The following is a 16,250-nucleotide window of genomic DNA, read 5'->3' on the forward strand; positions in this document are numbered from 1 at the left end:
GTGCCTCAGTTTCCACATAAGGATAATAATGATACTGCCTCACAGGATGGGCAGGAGGATGAAATAATACATTTAACACAGGGCCTGATCATAGTCAATGCTCAGCAAATGTTATTTTTATTTTTAAACTATTTCCGTTTCTCCATTTGCCCTCTTCTTCTTCAATATATGCATATTTGTGTGTATATATTACATATTTTATAATATTACATATTTTATAATCATATGTAATCCTATATATCATATGTATCATATATAATCATATATATTAAAATCTCAGGCACAGGGTTTTACAGCTGAAAGGAATTTATAGATCAAATTCAAATCTCTTATTTTACCCATGAGATGTACAATTATTACATTTCTATTCTTTCTGTTAGACTCAGAGGGATGGAATGATCCAGTCAGTGACAGAAATGATATTTAAACCTGAGATTCCTGGCTTGGGGCTGCATTCTTTCTACTTTTCTTCAATTTTACATTATTTTAAGTAATAACCATTTCCTGTCACTATCACAAAATAGTCCACCGGCTTTTGGTTCTCAGCAAATTATGATATCACGATTGCTGATTGCAATTATAATTGCTGTCTCTCCATAAATTAGGAGGTTTATTCACTTAAAGGAGTCTATTGGACTTTAATGAAAATGTGATCATCTGGGTAGTCAGTCAGAAGAACCTGCTTCATGAAATAGGCAAATCCTTCACATTGTACGTTTAAAAATTTCAGATACTGATTTCACTAATATAATCTAATATTAGAGCCCCAAGCAAGAGCTCACGTTCTATTTTATGCTCCATCACTGATTCACGATAAGATCTTGGGCAAGTCACTTGACCTTCTTGTATTTCAGTGTGTCAAACTAGCCATAAAACTGAGTAAAGCATGACCTCATTACAAACCCAATAGGCTTGAAAGCTAAGATGTGCTTTGATACGTTAAAGAATTACCAAAAGACAGCTCTAGCTGGTAAAATGTGAAGAATCAGAATAATAAATTTTACTATAATGAGTAAAATGATTCTGCAATGTACAGTTTTTAGCAAGTAAAGTCATGAAAAAGTTTCAAAGCATTTTATTTGGGTGAAATAGGTTAAATAACAGAGGAAGAAATACTATTTTAGAGAATGCCTGGTTTTCAAAACCATAGATTGTAGCAACTTAACTAAAATAATTGTAAAAAATGGAAGACTGTTAGAAGCTAATGAGTCCTTAATAATGAAACACATTTCATTTCTAGGCTATTATTTCCCCCTACTCGTACAATGTATACTGTTTTAAAATATATTTAACTAACTACCATATGGAAAGCCTGGCAAAGAATACAAATTCCCTTAGGAATGAAGTAGTTTTAATGACGAGTTTGGCCATTTAAACTAGTTACTCACTGGATTATTGAATATTCTTTAAATTGATTTTGTATCAGTCCCTTTTCCTCTATTTCCAACTCTCCATTAATATATACACTTTATTCCCACTCAGGTTTCCCCCTATGAATACAAGATGTTAATGATGATGATGGTGGTGGTGGTGGTGATGATTGGCAGATTTGTGGGTGAACAATGTCTTTATAATCTGCAGAGGAAAGGCAGCCTCTCTTTGAACTCAACAGCAGGTTCACTCTTTCTGTGGCATTCCAGAAGGAACATCAGTGAGAAGAACAGTTCCACCAATAGTTGTCGGAGGTTATCTCAGAAGCCCTGTGACATCTGCAATGTGCCCTGAACATTTTCCATTCTTTTAAAACGTATTTCTGCAGACTCTCTCAAAGCCAGAAACGAACATAACCAAGCAAAGCCCTTTCTAGCAGGGGTTGTCAATCATACACTTTGCCACATTCTCTGAAAGAGTACGCAAATGATAACTTGCAACTGTTGCCGAGGCCGTGTAAACAAAAGATCAAATTCTGTGTTCTGCCTTGGCAAGAAAAGACACTGCAGCACTTTGTCAAGATTTTTACAAGTTCTGGGCTTCAAATTAACACCTGAAATGGTCTTTTCTCTAGTTTACAGAAAAATTGAAAGCATCAGTAAATCTAAAGATTAAAATACTGGTTAAAAAGAAATATAATCAAGATTGTGCGTTAAAATATGGTCTAGCTGCATAACAGACTCAATTAGCTGTGTGTTCAGCTGTAATCTAGGGGATTCTAACCATCTATTTTTTTCTTCTTTTGTTTCTATGGATTTATGAATAAAGATCTGATCCCTCTCAGGACTAGGAAAATTAAGAAAAAAAATTCAAAGCATGGATTTTAAGGTGTATGGAAGATGTACAGGTATATTAATTTCGGTAAGACTGGAGCCAGGATGAACAGTATTTTCCTGAGGAAAAAGAGAACAAAACAGTAGAGGAGAGAGATAATTCAGGCATACAAAAGAATATTCGGTTGAAACGTAAAAACATTAAAAGAAGACTGGCTAAGCATATGAGCATGGCACAGATTTAGCAGTCGAGCATACATAATTTGTCTCAGACATGGCTTCAAATTTTGAAAAGAAAAACGTCTGACCAATTTCTTGCACGAGGAAAACTGCCTTGCTCCTTCCAGACCCCTCTCCTCGGCAGCTGAAGGTGTGCAGTCTGATCCCCTGCCCAGGACCTCCCGCAGCTCCCCGAACGGGAGGCGGCCGGCTGGGGACCCCGGGGCGAGGGGCCGGAGGGACCTGGCTGCCACAGCGGACACTAAGAGATGGGGGGTGGGGGGTGGGGTCACCACAGGTGGGGGTGGGGCTGGGGTGAGGGGCAGACGGCTTCGGAAGGCCAGGGCAGCCCCAGCTCGGGGCTATGCAGACGCCCTGTCCTCGTCCCGGGCCTGGATGGGAGACTCCGGCGACTCCTCGCTGCACCTGCCCTGGGACCACGCTCCTCTCCCCGAACCCTCGGCGTCCGAGTCCTGGGCCAGGGCCCGCGGCGGCGGCGGCGCGCGCGCGGGGGGCGGCGGGAAGCCGGGCGCGCCGGGGGGCGGGGCCAAGCGACAAGGCCCGGCCCTCGCAGAGCTGCTCGGAGCGAAGCGGCCGCGGTCGCGGCGGAGGGATACGGAGCGCGCTATATATACCGCGGAGCGCAGGCTCGCTCTTCGGCAGTGGTGTTGGGAGCCTCGCGGACGCGGCGCCGTTACTCGCAGTCGGGCGGCGGCGCAGGCGGCGGCGGCAGCGGCACGGCGCTCAGCGCACACCGCGCCTTAGCAGCAGCAGGAGCAGCGGAGGCACCCCTGCCGTCACAGCCCTTGCGCTGGTGCAGCCACCCTCGATCTCTGTGTTCTTCCTCCCTTCGCTCGCACCATGGTAGGTCGGGAGTGTCAAACGCCGGCGTAGCAGCTGCCTGCCCAGGATTTCTTCCCAAATTTTTAGTGCAGTCCGGTTTTTCTTTTTTTCTGGTGGGGTTTTTTCTCTTTTCCGGGGGTTACGCAGCAACTGCGGTTAAGAAGGATGCATTCCGGATTTGCATCTTGGTTTCCTCGGCCAGGGATCCTCATTTAAATCTTGGCCGCTCCTGGAGTTGGCCTTGGCGGTGGGCTGTCCGCGGGCAGGGGCTCCGGCCGCAGCCGCACCGGGGCCTTCCGCATCCACCCCCTCCCCCAGCCCCGCACCGCTGCATCCAGCGCGCCGCACCCGGGCTGCCCGCAGCGTTGCGCCTCGGCTGGGGCCCCGGGGGGCGGGGGAGCCGGGCGGGGCCGGGCACTAGACGCCCCCCCTCATCAGGCACGAAAGCGGAGGGGCGGGCGGGCGGTGGAGAATGAATGGGCCGGAGGGAGCCGGTGGCGCACCTTGCCCCAGCCGGGGCTTGGGGGACGCCGTCGGTGTTCCCACCCCTTCCAGCCGACCCCGCTGGGCGCCCTCTCTCAGCCTCTCTCCCCTCCTCCCTCCCGGGGGGCGCGGCGCGGGCGTGGGCTGGGAAGGAAGGAGCCGGGGAAGGGTGGGGTGGGGGCAGGAAGGCGAGGGGTGGGGGGCGGAGAGGGCGGAAGCGGCGGGCCGGCCGCCCTGCTCCCGGGCGGGGCCCTGCGGTGTGGCCGGGGCTCGTGTCTCCCTGTCTCGCACCCCTGCAGCCCCCCATCCAGTGCGGCAGTACAGGCGCGCGTGAGCCTCGGTACACCGGGAGGTCCCTTCCCGCGGGAGGCACTCGGCTCGCGCTAATTGGGGCGGGGGGGGGGGCGGGGGAGGAGGGAGCTGGCGCGCTGCTCGGTTTCCATTAGAGACGCAAAGTTTCTGCCCCGGGAGGAGGAGGCGGCGGCGGCGCGGCGGGCTTGCCGCCTGGGGGAGCAGAAGCGGGTGGGAGGCGCGAGGCGGACTTGGTCCCTACCCGCCACTCGGCCCCGGAGTGGGGGCTCGCACTGGCTTGGGAGGCGTGGGGCCTCCACTCTGGGGCCACCTTGTCCCCCGGCACCCCGCCTGCCCTCGGGGCGCGCACCCCCGCCTGGCCCCTCGCCCGGCGTTTTCCCCGCTCCGCGCCACTTCCCGGTCCGCAGAGAGATGCCCTCCACGTTTCCGCTTTCTCTGCAGCTTCTAGACTGCCAGATGCGCCTGTGCGCCTCGCTGGGTGTGTTTTCCACAGCCCCCTTCCTCCCTCGGCGGGCAGGACTGACATCAGCCACCGCGTTTTCTGGCTTGGCGGGGTGGGGAGATGGCTCCTGGCAGGTTCGGAGCACCTTTGCCCCTAAGGCCAGCAGCGCGATTTTGGCGGAGAAGGGTATTCCTTTGTCGAGGAAAGCTGATACTCTCGAGAACTCCTCTTAACAGGAGAGTTTTGTGGCGAGGAGGGCCTTTTCTGCCCAGTAAGGTGACAGCTTCTCTTGCGAGGTGTGGCAGCGCTTCCTGTTGTACAAGACAGACGTTTCCCTGGTGTTACATAAATCATCGTGTCGCCTTCGTTCGATGTACAGAAAACCAACGTGCAGTGACTGGGTAGAAAGGAAGACTCAGTTCTAATTTGAAAAAAATAAGATTTCCCCCCCAAATCAGTATATTGGAACACTATTCCTACTGTGAAAGTTTTGATTTAAGAGGTGGAATAAACTTAACACCGTCAGCTTTCTAGTAGGACTTATTTTGTAACTGGTTTCATTAGATGTCCTTCATTAAAATAAAAAGCTGTATTAGCTTTCTTTGAGATTGTCACATTCCCCTGGCTGGTTTCGGTGTGGCAGAGAGCAAATAATGCAAGTGAGAATTATCTTCACGGCCATTACCACCTCGAGTAAAGTGTGTTTACTGTTAGGAGTCTCATGTCATCCTTAAGGTGGGTAGAGTTAGTATTGTCCAGCAAAGGTAATAGTTCCTCCTCTCTAGAAAAGAGAGGATGTAGTCTCATAATTATGTAGTTTTCTGTGTACTTAATTTTTGCAGTTTTGTGACAGCTCAGTTGTAGGACAGTTTCATTTTTTCCTGGCTTCTGAATCATGGGATAATTTGACCGAAGGCATTAGCCATTGTAAATGGTAGGCTTTTAACAAATAACTGCCTCATTTAAATGATTGGAAAGCATTTATTACATGGAAATAAAGTTGGTAACGTAACCCATTGCTGTATGTTTATTTTTTTCACTTAATTATATCTCATAAAATAGATATAAAAGCCTGTTAATCCAACCCAGTGCCATTATGTAACGCCAGTTTGGAGATTTGGAGCGCCCACAGCAATGCGCAAGGTGCGCTAAAAGCCTACCCCTGGAACGAGATCCTGGCTGCGGTGACAGCAGCGTCAGGCTGGGTCCCTTCTTGGATGGAAGCGGGGACTGCGGTGGCCCTGGCGCAGTAGGTGGCGCTCTTCTTTCTCAGAGCCTGCCCCTGCAGCACATGCCGTAGGGCCTTTTGCCACTAGAGGTGCCATTTTTCAAATTTTGAACCAACCCTTCCTAGTTAGACCTCCAAGCACACAGAGCACACAGCCATAGGCTCATAAAAGAAAACCTGAAATGAGACATTGTCACTTCCTTGTCATCCTTTGTGTTTAAAATAACATAAAGGGTTCCCTTTATTCTGTTTTCTTTAAATGACATGCTAAAGTGAAAGATGCTAAAGTTTTCACACGGGTGATTTTTTTTTTTAAGATTGATTTTTGAAAGTTTACTGTTAAAAGTGTCATTGGAAAGACTGTTGATCTCAGACTCTTGTGGATTGAATTACAGCCTTTTTTTTATCCCATGTAGGCTGATCAGCTGACCGAAGAACAGATCGCTGGTAAGTTGATGACTTAAGGGGTTCCAGTAGGCCAGAACTTGGTTTTGGTGACCCCTCTGTCCCCTCCTTCCTCGAATCAGGGCAGTTTTCTAAGAATTTATTTAAATGAAAACAATAAGCAGAAACGTGTAGGTCAAGTGTTACTCTTTACCAGTATTTGGGAGATAATGTGAAAGGAAGTGAGACTAAGACTACCCACTTTGTTCACTCTGGAGCGTTAGCTCCGCTTCCTGGCGGCGTAGAGGCTTTGCATACGATGAGGCTGCATGGAGCTGCTCAGAAATGCAGTTTAGAATTCTTCTACCACAGGTCTGTCAGTAATTCACAGTGAAAGCTTGTGCATGCTGTTCTGAAATAAATGGGAATGTGAAAATGAATGTTAGGAACATATAATAATTGGGAAGGGAGTTATGTTAGTTTAGATTTTAGCTTTTACTATTCCCTGGAGGACTTTTTTGAGGTGGTTTCTTTTTAGGAAACCAGGAATGTCTTTGAAATGTTCTGGAAGCTATGTGGAAAGAATACACTGGTTCCCTGGGAATGTACGTTTCTAGTAACCTCTTTGTGTTGCTGTGAATCAAGGAGTTCTTAACGGCTATTGAAATTTAACAGGAAGGGACCTTACGGGAACACGTGGACCAATCTTCACCTGTCAGATTGGATTTAGGACTAATTTAAGCGTGTAAAAATAGGAGAAATTGTGGTTTTATGGAGCAGTGTTTGCTTTATGGACTGCTGTATGAAGGCCAGTCCAGCAGGACTATTGTGGTGTTTATTTCAGTAGATAAAGGCCAGGCAGTTAACTTGCACTGCTTGGACAGCTCGCTTTGGCAAGCCCAAGGGAAGTGTACGCTGTGGCTGGGTTGCGTAAAGACATTAATTCTAAAAGGTAAACTTTTGTTTTCAGAATTCAAGGAAGCTTTCTCCCTATTTGACAAAGATGGCGATGGCACCATCACAACGAAGGAACTTGGAACTGTCATGAGGTCACTGGGTCAGAACCCAACAGAAGCCGAGCTGCAGGACATGATCAACGAAGTGGACGCTGACGGTAAGGACTTTAGAACACTGAATGAGCGCCAGCGTTGTGTAATTCAAGTTCAGACATGTTACAGGATTGTCTTTCAGGTCCCCAGAGCAAAGCAAATGTGCAAAGATCTTTTCTGTGGTTGCCTTACAGCCATTGACAATTAAAACAGAAGATTATAGGCCTGCCTTTTGCCCTGCTTACTGTCTGGAACATTTCTTGGATCAGATAACCGTATTGTTTTTTTCTACTTGCTGTGACCTACAGCTCAATCTTTTATCAAGTTGCCCGAGAGTCTGTACTGAGTCCTGGGGGAGAAGTAAAAATATGTAGCCATAGATCTTTTTAAAAAGCTTATTGTCTCCAAGAGGAGGAGAAAAACCCCTTGAGAAGTGGAAGAAGAGCCCTCTTAGACATTAATGTGGAATTGTGAACAGTGAGCTGTAGATGTGTTTATTGAAGAGAATTTTGAGGACTGCATGAGGCTTGGGGGAGCTGGTGCATGGTGACTGTGGAGAGTAGGTTTTCAGAACCTGACAGGAGGGGAAGATGTATAAGGTGCTGAGCCGGAGGGAATAAGTAGTAACTCCTGTAGCAGTTGGTCACCAATCAGTCATCTGTTCCTCTGGACTCCAGAATAGTGGACGATAGACGTCTCATTGCTCGCTTATATTAGTACATAGTTTTTGAGCACTCCCTCATGTGCGCCGCCCCCCCACAAAACCTCTTATATTTGGGAGCCATGTATACGTACTACCTTACATTGTAGAACAGAGTAAATTTTTAAAAAGTGAACTAAGAGTTAACAGTTTGGATCTAGAATACTTTCTAAATGATTGGCTTGATAGTAGCCATTTAAAAAAATATGGTATCTTAAGGTGATAAAACAGAATTACGCTTGTCGGGTCACATGTTTAGAAGCAGGGGTCTGGGGTAAGCATTTTATCAATAATTTCAACTCATTTGAGCTACTTGTAAAGACTGTTTTCATCTTTAGTATTGTTTTGGAAAAAGGTTGTTCATAGTTCTCTCTAGTTTGACTGCTAAGATGATCAGCCATGTGGGAACATGGAGTGGCTCCCTCCTGTTTTGTGTAAACCCTGGGAAACTGTGTCTGGGGACTGGCAGAGTGTATTAGCCCCTTAGATGCTATGGAACAAGCGGGGAGAAGTTGTCCCAGGCTGCAGAATCTAGTATTTGCAATGAATAAATATGATGATGCCTAAGGACATCATCTCTGCAGGCTATGAGATAGCACTTCAAATAATTTAAAATTTTGGAAGCCAAAAGGGCTTGAAGGGAATCTCTGAATTATTATTTTGATTTAAAGGTACCGGTGAAAATGAGTAACTTAACCTAAGGCTTTTTTCTTCTAATTTAGTTTCATTTCCATTTAATTCGAGTTAGACTATTAATGTGGTGGCTTGCCTTTGGGGTGTTCATCTAACTCTTGGTTTTGGAGGAGGAATTGTTTGGAACACCGGCCACAGAAGAGATTCTTCTGACACAGTTTCCTAAATGTTAATGGTCTGAGCTTTGGACACACTTCTGAGCTGTGCCCTTAAAGGGAAATAAAGAGGCTGAGTTGGGGAGAAAACGATTAGGTGACTTGTCATCATAAAGTGGCTGAGAAATGACTCCTGGAGAAGACTTTCTAACACTTTATGGTCCATGGCATAAAAAAGGCAGTTTTGCCTTTCTCATAATCCGTACCCTCCCTAAAAGCATTTGGTACTCCTGGTGGCCCAGTTAGAGGCCTTATTAGAATCCCTGGCCAGGGCAGAGTCCGAGCTGAGGATCTCCCTCACCCTGGGGAAGGCGGTCTCAAGTGCTTCCCTTGGGAGTGGAAGGGTTCGGCCTGCGGTGCCATGTGCTTTTTTCCCTCTTGAACTGTCCAGCCCCCTTCAGTGGTCAGGAATCCATATGTGCAGTTTCCTTTGCATCGTTAAATGCTATCCTGGGCGCTCATTACTAGTTGGAATTAGGTGAATCATGTGAAATTGCCCTGTGGGGAATTTGAGCAGTTTAGACCCACGAATGCTTGAACCTAATGAAATAATTTAGCAGTTTGTCCTAGCAAGTGATGACCATTCTATAAAGTGGTTCTAAAATTACCCCTGCAGTTGCGTTCCTGGAGCGCTTATTTTACAGGAGCTTTTTGTTTTTTAATTTGAGGTAATGGCACCATTGACTTCCCAGAATTTTTGACTATGATGGCTAGAAAAATGAAAGATACAGACAGCGAAGAAGAAATCCGTGAGGCATTCCGAGTCTTTGACAAGGTAATCTTGCGTCTGCATGGCAGATGGTACTTAAATACGGCTTTTTTGCTATCATTTCTGAAAGCTCTAACAATCTGTTTTAGTTAGAACACTATGCCCTGAGCCTCTCTAATCTCACTTTCAGATATCCTGACTTATTGCAGTAACCTTACTGGGGGAGGGTGAGCACAATAAGTACAGCCATGCATTGCTTAACGACCAGCTTACGTTCTGAGAAATGCATCATTAGGCAATTTCGTCATTGTGTGAACATCAGAGAGTGTACTCTTACACAAACCTAGATAGAGTAGCCTACTACACACCTAGGCTATGTGGCACCGATCTTCTGGGACTGCTGTCATATATGTGGTCTGTCATTGACCATGACGTCATTATGCGGCACGTGACTGTAGTAGAGAAATTTTGAACCAAGTTTCTTGATTGTTACTTTCAATTTCTGTTAGCTTTGGAAAAGCTCCTGCATCTTTTGCGTTCGCTGGCTGCATGTATTCAGTGGGTAGAGATGGGAACGGGAGATGGGAGAGCTGTCCGTGTCCGCAGAGGTGGCAGTAACTTGAGAGGGCGTAATGAAGTCAAAGACCCTGCCCACCCCAAGCCACGGTGAGCCTCTGTCAGTAACAATTGCTGAACGTTCACAGGATGGCAACGGTTACATCAGTGCGGCAGAACTACGTCACGTCATGACAAACTTAGGAGAAAAACTAACAGATGAAGAAGTAGATGAAATGATCAGAGAAGCAGATATTGACGGAGACGGACAAGTCAACTATGAAGGTAAGCACGTTTCCGTAGCTTAGTGTTTAAGCCTTCCCTTTCGGCTCCAGAAACAATTGCTTCGTTAGACTTTCACTGAGTTTTTTTTTTTTTTAATATATACAGAGCAGAGATGTTGTGTTCATTAAAGCTGCTTTTGAAGGTAACCGAAAGTTATGATTATTTGTCTTTACAGAATTCGTACAGATGATGACTGCAAAATGAAGACCTACTTTCAACTCCTTTTCCCCCCTCTAGAAGAATCAAATTGAATCTTTTACTTACCTCTTGCAAAAAAAAAAAAAAGTTCATTTACTCATTCTGTTTCTATATAGCAAAACTGAATGTCAGAAGTACCTTCTGTCCACACACACAAAAAATCTGCATGTATTGGTTGGTGGTCCTGTCCCCTAAAGATCAAGCTACACATCCGTTTTATGATATAAATACTTGTACTACCTTAACGATAAGGAAGCACTTGGTGGACTCCTTGCAGTTCCATTTGCTAATGAGTAATACACTGTTTGGGCTGGCCAGTTTTTCATGCATGCAGCTTGACAATTGAGCACAGTCAGGCATTTGTATTAAAAATGAAAAACGAAAAAACAAATTCAAAACCTATTCAAATGGGTTCTAGTTCAGTTTGTTAGTATAAATCGTCATAGCTGGTTTACTGAAAACAAACACATTTAAAATTGGTTTACCTCAGGATGCTGTGCAGAAAAGCGAGTGAAGGATAAACTGTCTAGATACAGCCCCACTAGCAGGATGGTCCTCTTGTACTTCCATGTGCCCCCACCCATGGTGACAATGACACCCTGGTGGCAGGCCTGTGTGTGCTGGTTTAGCATTGTCTGCGTTGTACTAGAGCAAAGCGGGTGTCAGGCTGTCACTGTTCACACAAATTTTTAAAAAGAAACTTTTCCAGGGGAGCATCTTTGGACTCTCTGTTTTTAAAACCTTCTGAACCATGACTTGGAGCCAGCAGAGTAGGCTGTGGCTGTGGACTTCAGCACAACCATCAACATTGCTGTTCAAGAGATTACAATTTACGTCCATTCCAAGTTGTAAATGCTAGTCTTTTTTTTTTTTTTTCCAATAAAAAGACCATTAACTTAAAGTGGTGTTAAATGCTTTGTAAAGCTGAGATCTAAACGGGGACAAGGAAGTTGGAGGGGAGGCCAGTGCGCCTTTAAATGCCCACAGCCCAGCATTGGGTTTCCCTCCCTCCCTCCTGACATCCTAGCACCAACCTCTGAGCCTGAGACCTTGCCTAAAACCAGGCAGATAGCGATTACTTCATCATATCCATGGACACGTAGGTCTACTTGTATTTTCACCCGGGGGGAGGGGAGGGGGGGCGGGGGGAGGCGAACTGCGGTGACTTAATGATTATTCAGGCAGTAGAGCTCTTAATGAAGGAAAAAAACCCACTTTCTCAAGCATGTATTTAGGGGTTCTTCTCAGTCGCGCTGCTGATTACCTGTTTTATGTAACTACTTGAGACCATCTGTGCAAGAGACATGATTTAGTGTGTCTGTAATCCAATCCTCGCTGTGTGTGGTAGGAGCATACTCACTTTTCTAAGCCAGTCTCTTCATGCCTAAAAGACACTACCAGTCGCCTTTTGATTCACGATTCTTAATTTATGATTTCTATTTACCTTAGCCTCCTTTTATTTTTTCTAAGTTGACTTGACTTTGCTTTCTTCCCCTAAGTGGAACTAATGCTAGCCCCCAGCTTGAAAGTAAAACTCAGCCCACAGGGCGTTTTGTGTCTAATTATAAACCTGTAACCCACACTAGGAGATGCTGGTGCTGGTCTCTGCAGTGGGATTTGTCCGCTTAAAAAGCCCCCTTGAAGGCATGTTGCATTTAACGCAGAGCTCTTTTTGAAGCGAAGGCTGGACGTACGTTTTCCAGGGTGTGAACTGATTGTATCCTATTAGCAAGGCGGTTTGGGTTTTGAGTGTTTGTGTGGGGGTTTTCATTTGCCAGGGAACCAGTGGCAGGTTGCTAGCGAGGCAGTGAGAAGCTCTTGGCAGCCACATGGCTGCGTTCAGGGTTGATTTATAGAGACCCTCGGCTTCTCCCTCTCCTACTCCCTGTCTTTCTGGCATTTTGCAGCTTGTTAGATTTCCTGCCAGAGGGGCGGGTCAGAGCAGTGGAGAGGAGCCTGCCCATCCGCCTCCGCTGCTGGTTCTTGGACTGGGTGGTTGGTAGGAGAGGGGTTGACATCATGAGCTGGGGTTGGCTTTCATAATTCCCTGAATCTGGAAGGAACACCTAAGGATACCTTGGGGTTCTTCTGGTGAGATAGGACTGAGGATGCCTGGTTCAAGTAAGTTAATGACCTAGATGTTTCTTGGAGGGAGGTCAAGAACCCTGACTTTTGACCCAGTCTCAGGCCTGTGGCTGATGACCTCCTGGTAGTTTCAAAGAGGCTTGGGGGTGATTTATTTTTAAAAACTGCCTTCTGTCTTACCCTTTCACCAAGTCTTTTTCTAGAAGCTGAGTGGACTCCATTTTAGTGGTCCCACAGTCTTTGCTAAAAGACTGCCTTTGAAACCAGATTCTTGTATGGCCTGGATCCTGCATGAGGACCGGAAACCTTTCCCCCAGGGGATGCTGAGTTCCAGATTGGTGCAGAGGTGAAGCCCAGCCCACTGTAGCCTTTCCCTCTGGCCTCGGAGGGGACAACCAGCCCCGGGGTTAGGTGTGTGCGGTCCCTGTGAGTTGGTGAGAGGAAATAGCTGGATGTTGTGGCAGTGCTCTTCAACTGGTGAGCACCTTCCTGTAATCTCTTGCCCCTACTTCTAACTGCTCTATAAATATATACATATATTTATATATATAAAGTGACTAGTTTAACTGGCATCCCGCTTGAGCCTGAGACTTGCCATAAAAAACTGCTGAATACTTGGCAAACACTTTCATAGTTTTGTTCTCCATCTGTTTGGGGTAGGTGTTGAGTAAGGCAAATGTATCCTGATATTTCAGATGGGTTCTTGAAGCACTGTTGCCAAGGAGGGCTTTTTCTGATTTTTTGACAAACGAACTTTTGCACACTTTAATTGGTGTCTTTCGGCAACTTAAACACATTGAAAATTAGCTACTGTACATATTTTTGTATTCTCTTTATAAATGCATGTCTGACTGTACCTGTAACCGTATAGTAATGAGCGGCTGTCCAGTAGGCCCAGCGCCACTGTGGCCCATCAGAGTAGCAGCATATTATTGGCCCCTCAGTATACTGGGAACTTCTTCCTAAACAAAGAATGTAAATTTGGTCAAGTCTGCTCTTTGTTCAATTATTTTAAACATCTGAATTAATTATTGTATATCCTAAATAGATTGATCCTTTTGGCAGTGACTAGATTCCACGAATGTGTCTTAATCTCTCTCTCCAGCTGGTAGTTACTGTTTTCTTTTTTGATCCCTTGAAGTTGTCCTGTAGGAGACAGAAATTCTTTGCTGTCTGTGTCCCTTGGAGTAAGAGGGTAGTGGCATGGGTGCAGCGCGTGTTCTTTCTCAGATCTATTACACTGTTCATTAAACACGTCTGTAGCAAAGATGGTGGCAGTTCTCTTGTTACTGAAGTTCATCTTCACTGTGGCAATTTGAAAAGGAGATGTACTTGAACGTTTCTGTAAATCTTGAGATAAACTGTTTGGAGATTTAACCACCTCTCTGATGGGGGACCAACTCTATGGAAATTGTAAATAAGTTTTATTTATAAACCTGGCACTGTATTCAATAAACATTTCTGCAGCCTTTCATCTCTAACTGCGAATTGTGTAGGTTTTTAGCTTGGATAGCTTTCAACCCATTTTGCTCGATGAACAAGACGTACCTGCCCTCGGACGTCACTCCACCTGGGCTCTGGCACAGTCGGTGAGTGTGAGGGGCCACAGCGACCATGAACACATCTCACTACAGCCTGACTCGAGCTTTAAGTAGCTCAGGTGTTAATAGCTGACATTTTCGTCCAATCTCTTGGCCTATTAATGTACCTGGGCTTGCTTTATGCAGAAAATGTACACCATAAAAAGATTAATTTCCCTGTAACCTCAATGTTAATCCAAGTCTCTAGGGGTTGTGTAAAGAAATACATTTTAAAAATTAGATGGGAATCTTAAATTATATAAGCACATACCTCTGCCCATGTCAAGAGCAGGGCAGCTGAGGAAAACCAGGTAGGGTGCAACTTCCATTCAGAAGCTTGGAGTGGAAAACTTCCCCTTAGTGCTGTCCCAGACTCTGGTTAGCAGGAAAGGCCACCTCCTGGCCGCCCCTGCTTTCCAGAAGGATCTTTTCCAAGATGCCTTGCCTGCTTCCTTTCCAACTGCACCGAAGCAGTGAGAGGGCTGCAAAGGGGAATGGTCACGGGGTAAGCCCCTGCTTCGGCCACAGGCTCAAGACACGTCTCCAGAGAGCATTTAGCCCCTCCTGTGTATAGGAGTTGGGACTGCAAGGATGTGGACACCACCGTGGGGACAGAGCCCTGTGCTCTGAGACTTGAGGCCTGGCTCCTGGGTTTGGTTCTGTCCCTCTGTAGCCCTGGGCAAGTTCCTGATCTTATCTGGGCCTCAGTTTCCTCCTTAGTAAAATACAATTATTCGACTAGGTACCTTCTACCTCTGGCTTTCTAGGATTCTGACCAACCAGCTTGGCATCACTTGGTGTTTAAATTGAAATTGCAGCCTGAAGGGTGGGAGGCAAAATAGCGTAGGAGTGCAGTATGCTTTGAGCTGACAAATGGGACTTTTTAGAGTCTCACCAGCTCCATGTTGGGGGTGGAGTGGAGGGCGAGCTTGCTAAGACTGATGTCATACTGGAAGGTGGGTCGGAGAAGCTGATCATTAAGTGACTTCCATCCTCCTCCCAGGACGGAAATAGGAAGCTACCACCAGGCCTGCAAGAGATTCAGTCCAAGTGACAACGTCATCTGGTTTTTCAGCTGCTTTGGCTCAGGAAAAAAACACATACACACATTTCCGATTTGAGTTGAACTTCCCCGGGCTTTGGGGGCTGGAGCACCCAGTGACTCAGGACGCCTTAGAAGGAAATAAAACTTCAAGTTTTTTATAGCTTGGTGCGTCTCCTCTCCCACTGCCCTCAGCCCTCTGTCAGGGGGTGGGAGGAGTCAGTGCGTGCCCCAGCTCCCACGGGAGAGCCGACTGGAGCCGAGGAGCTGGCGGGCTTTCCCATCTCGTGGTCGACAAGCTCCGAACTTGGATTAAAGAAAAGGTGGCAGTTTCCCTTAGAAGAGTTGTGTCCTGCCTTGTGTCAGCCACCTTTCGAGTGAGTGTGTGTGTATGTACACATCCAGATAGTATTTCCAATGTCACAGTTTCAAGTTTTATTTTCACTTTTATAAAGATGAGAGAGAAAATCCAGAAGTTCCTCCTCTAGTAAGATAATTTCTTAAATATTTTGTAACAACCTAAGCTTTAAATCCTGGCTGTGGATAAGCATGTACAGTTTGCTTTCAAACTAATTTGCTTTCCCTTTTTGAGTCCTAGTATACCCTTCAAATGTGATTTTCTTTTTTAGTTACTGTGTTTTATAGTAAAAGATGGATTTTTTTCCCCATACAGACTAATACCAGTCAAGCTATGAGATAATGGGTTATTAAAAAGAAAGTAAGTGAAGAAGTAATTATAAAATGATAATATCTTAGTTAAAAGAACTAGGTCATGTATAGTGGATCAAACTCCCAGTGCAAGCATCCATATCTGGTGATTCTCAAACTTTTTGGAAACTTCCCATGACAAGAATGTCTTTACTGCAGCAGGGAGCCTGGTCCCATTTTTACAAAAGCATTTTTCTGATTCTAAAAGAAATGCTGTTTATTGTATAAAATGCGCTATCAAATGACCCCACTACCCTATAAAATATAATTAACACTTTATATTTCCTTCCAGAATTTTTTCTCACCATATGGATGCAGAGATATAGTTGATAAAATTGGAATCTGTATGTATGTTTTTTAAATTAACATAATACTC

General features: G+C 45.6%; 1 protein-coding gene across 1 annotated transcript; it reads left to right on the forward strand.

The window, feature by feature from the left end:
- The first annotated feature begins 2,954 nt into the window (after positions 1-2,954).
- CALM1 (calmodulin 1) lies at positions 2,955-14,025 on the forward strand. Its single transcript, XM_023628264.2, has 6 exons — positions 2,955-3,287; positions 6,148-6,178; positions 7,086-7,229; positions 9,381-9,487; positions 10,126-10,261; positions 10,437-14,025. The coding sequence occupies exons 1-6, from the start codon at positions 3,285-3,287 to the stop codon at positions 10,463-10,465; spliced, it is 450 nt and encodes a 149-aa protein (XP_023484032.1). The 5' UTR covers positions 2,955-3,284; the 3' UTR covers positions 10,466-14,025.
- The last annotated feature ends 2,225 nt before the right edge of the window (positions 14,026-16,250 follow it).

Source organism: Equus caballus, chromosome 24 (assembly GCF_041296265.1).
Source record: "Equus caballus isolate H_3958 breed thoroughbred chromosome 24, TB-T2T, whole genome shotgun sequence".
Lineage (NCBI taxonomy): Eukaryota > Metazoa > Chordata > Mammalia > Perissodactyla > Equidae > Equus > Equus caballus.

Coding starts and splice junctions, on each gene's coding strand:
- CALM1 (XM_023628264.2), top strand. Junction 7,230..9,380: donor CAACGAAGTGGACGCTGACG/GTAAGGACTTTA, acceptor TTTTAATTTGAG/GTAATGGCACCATTGACTTC. Junction 10,262..10,436: donor CGGACAAGTCAACTATGAAG/GTAAGCACGTTT, acceptor TTGTCTTTACAG/AATTCGTACAGATGATGACT.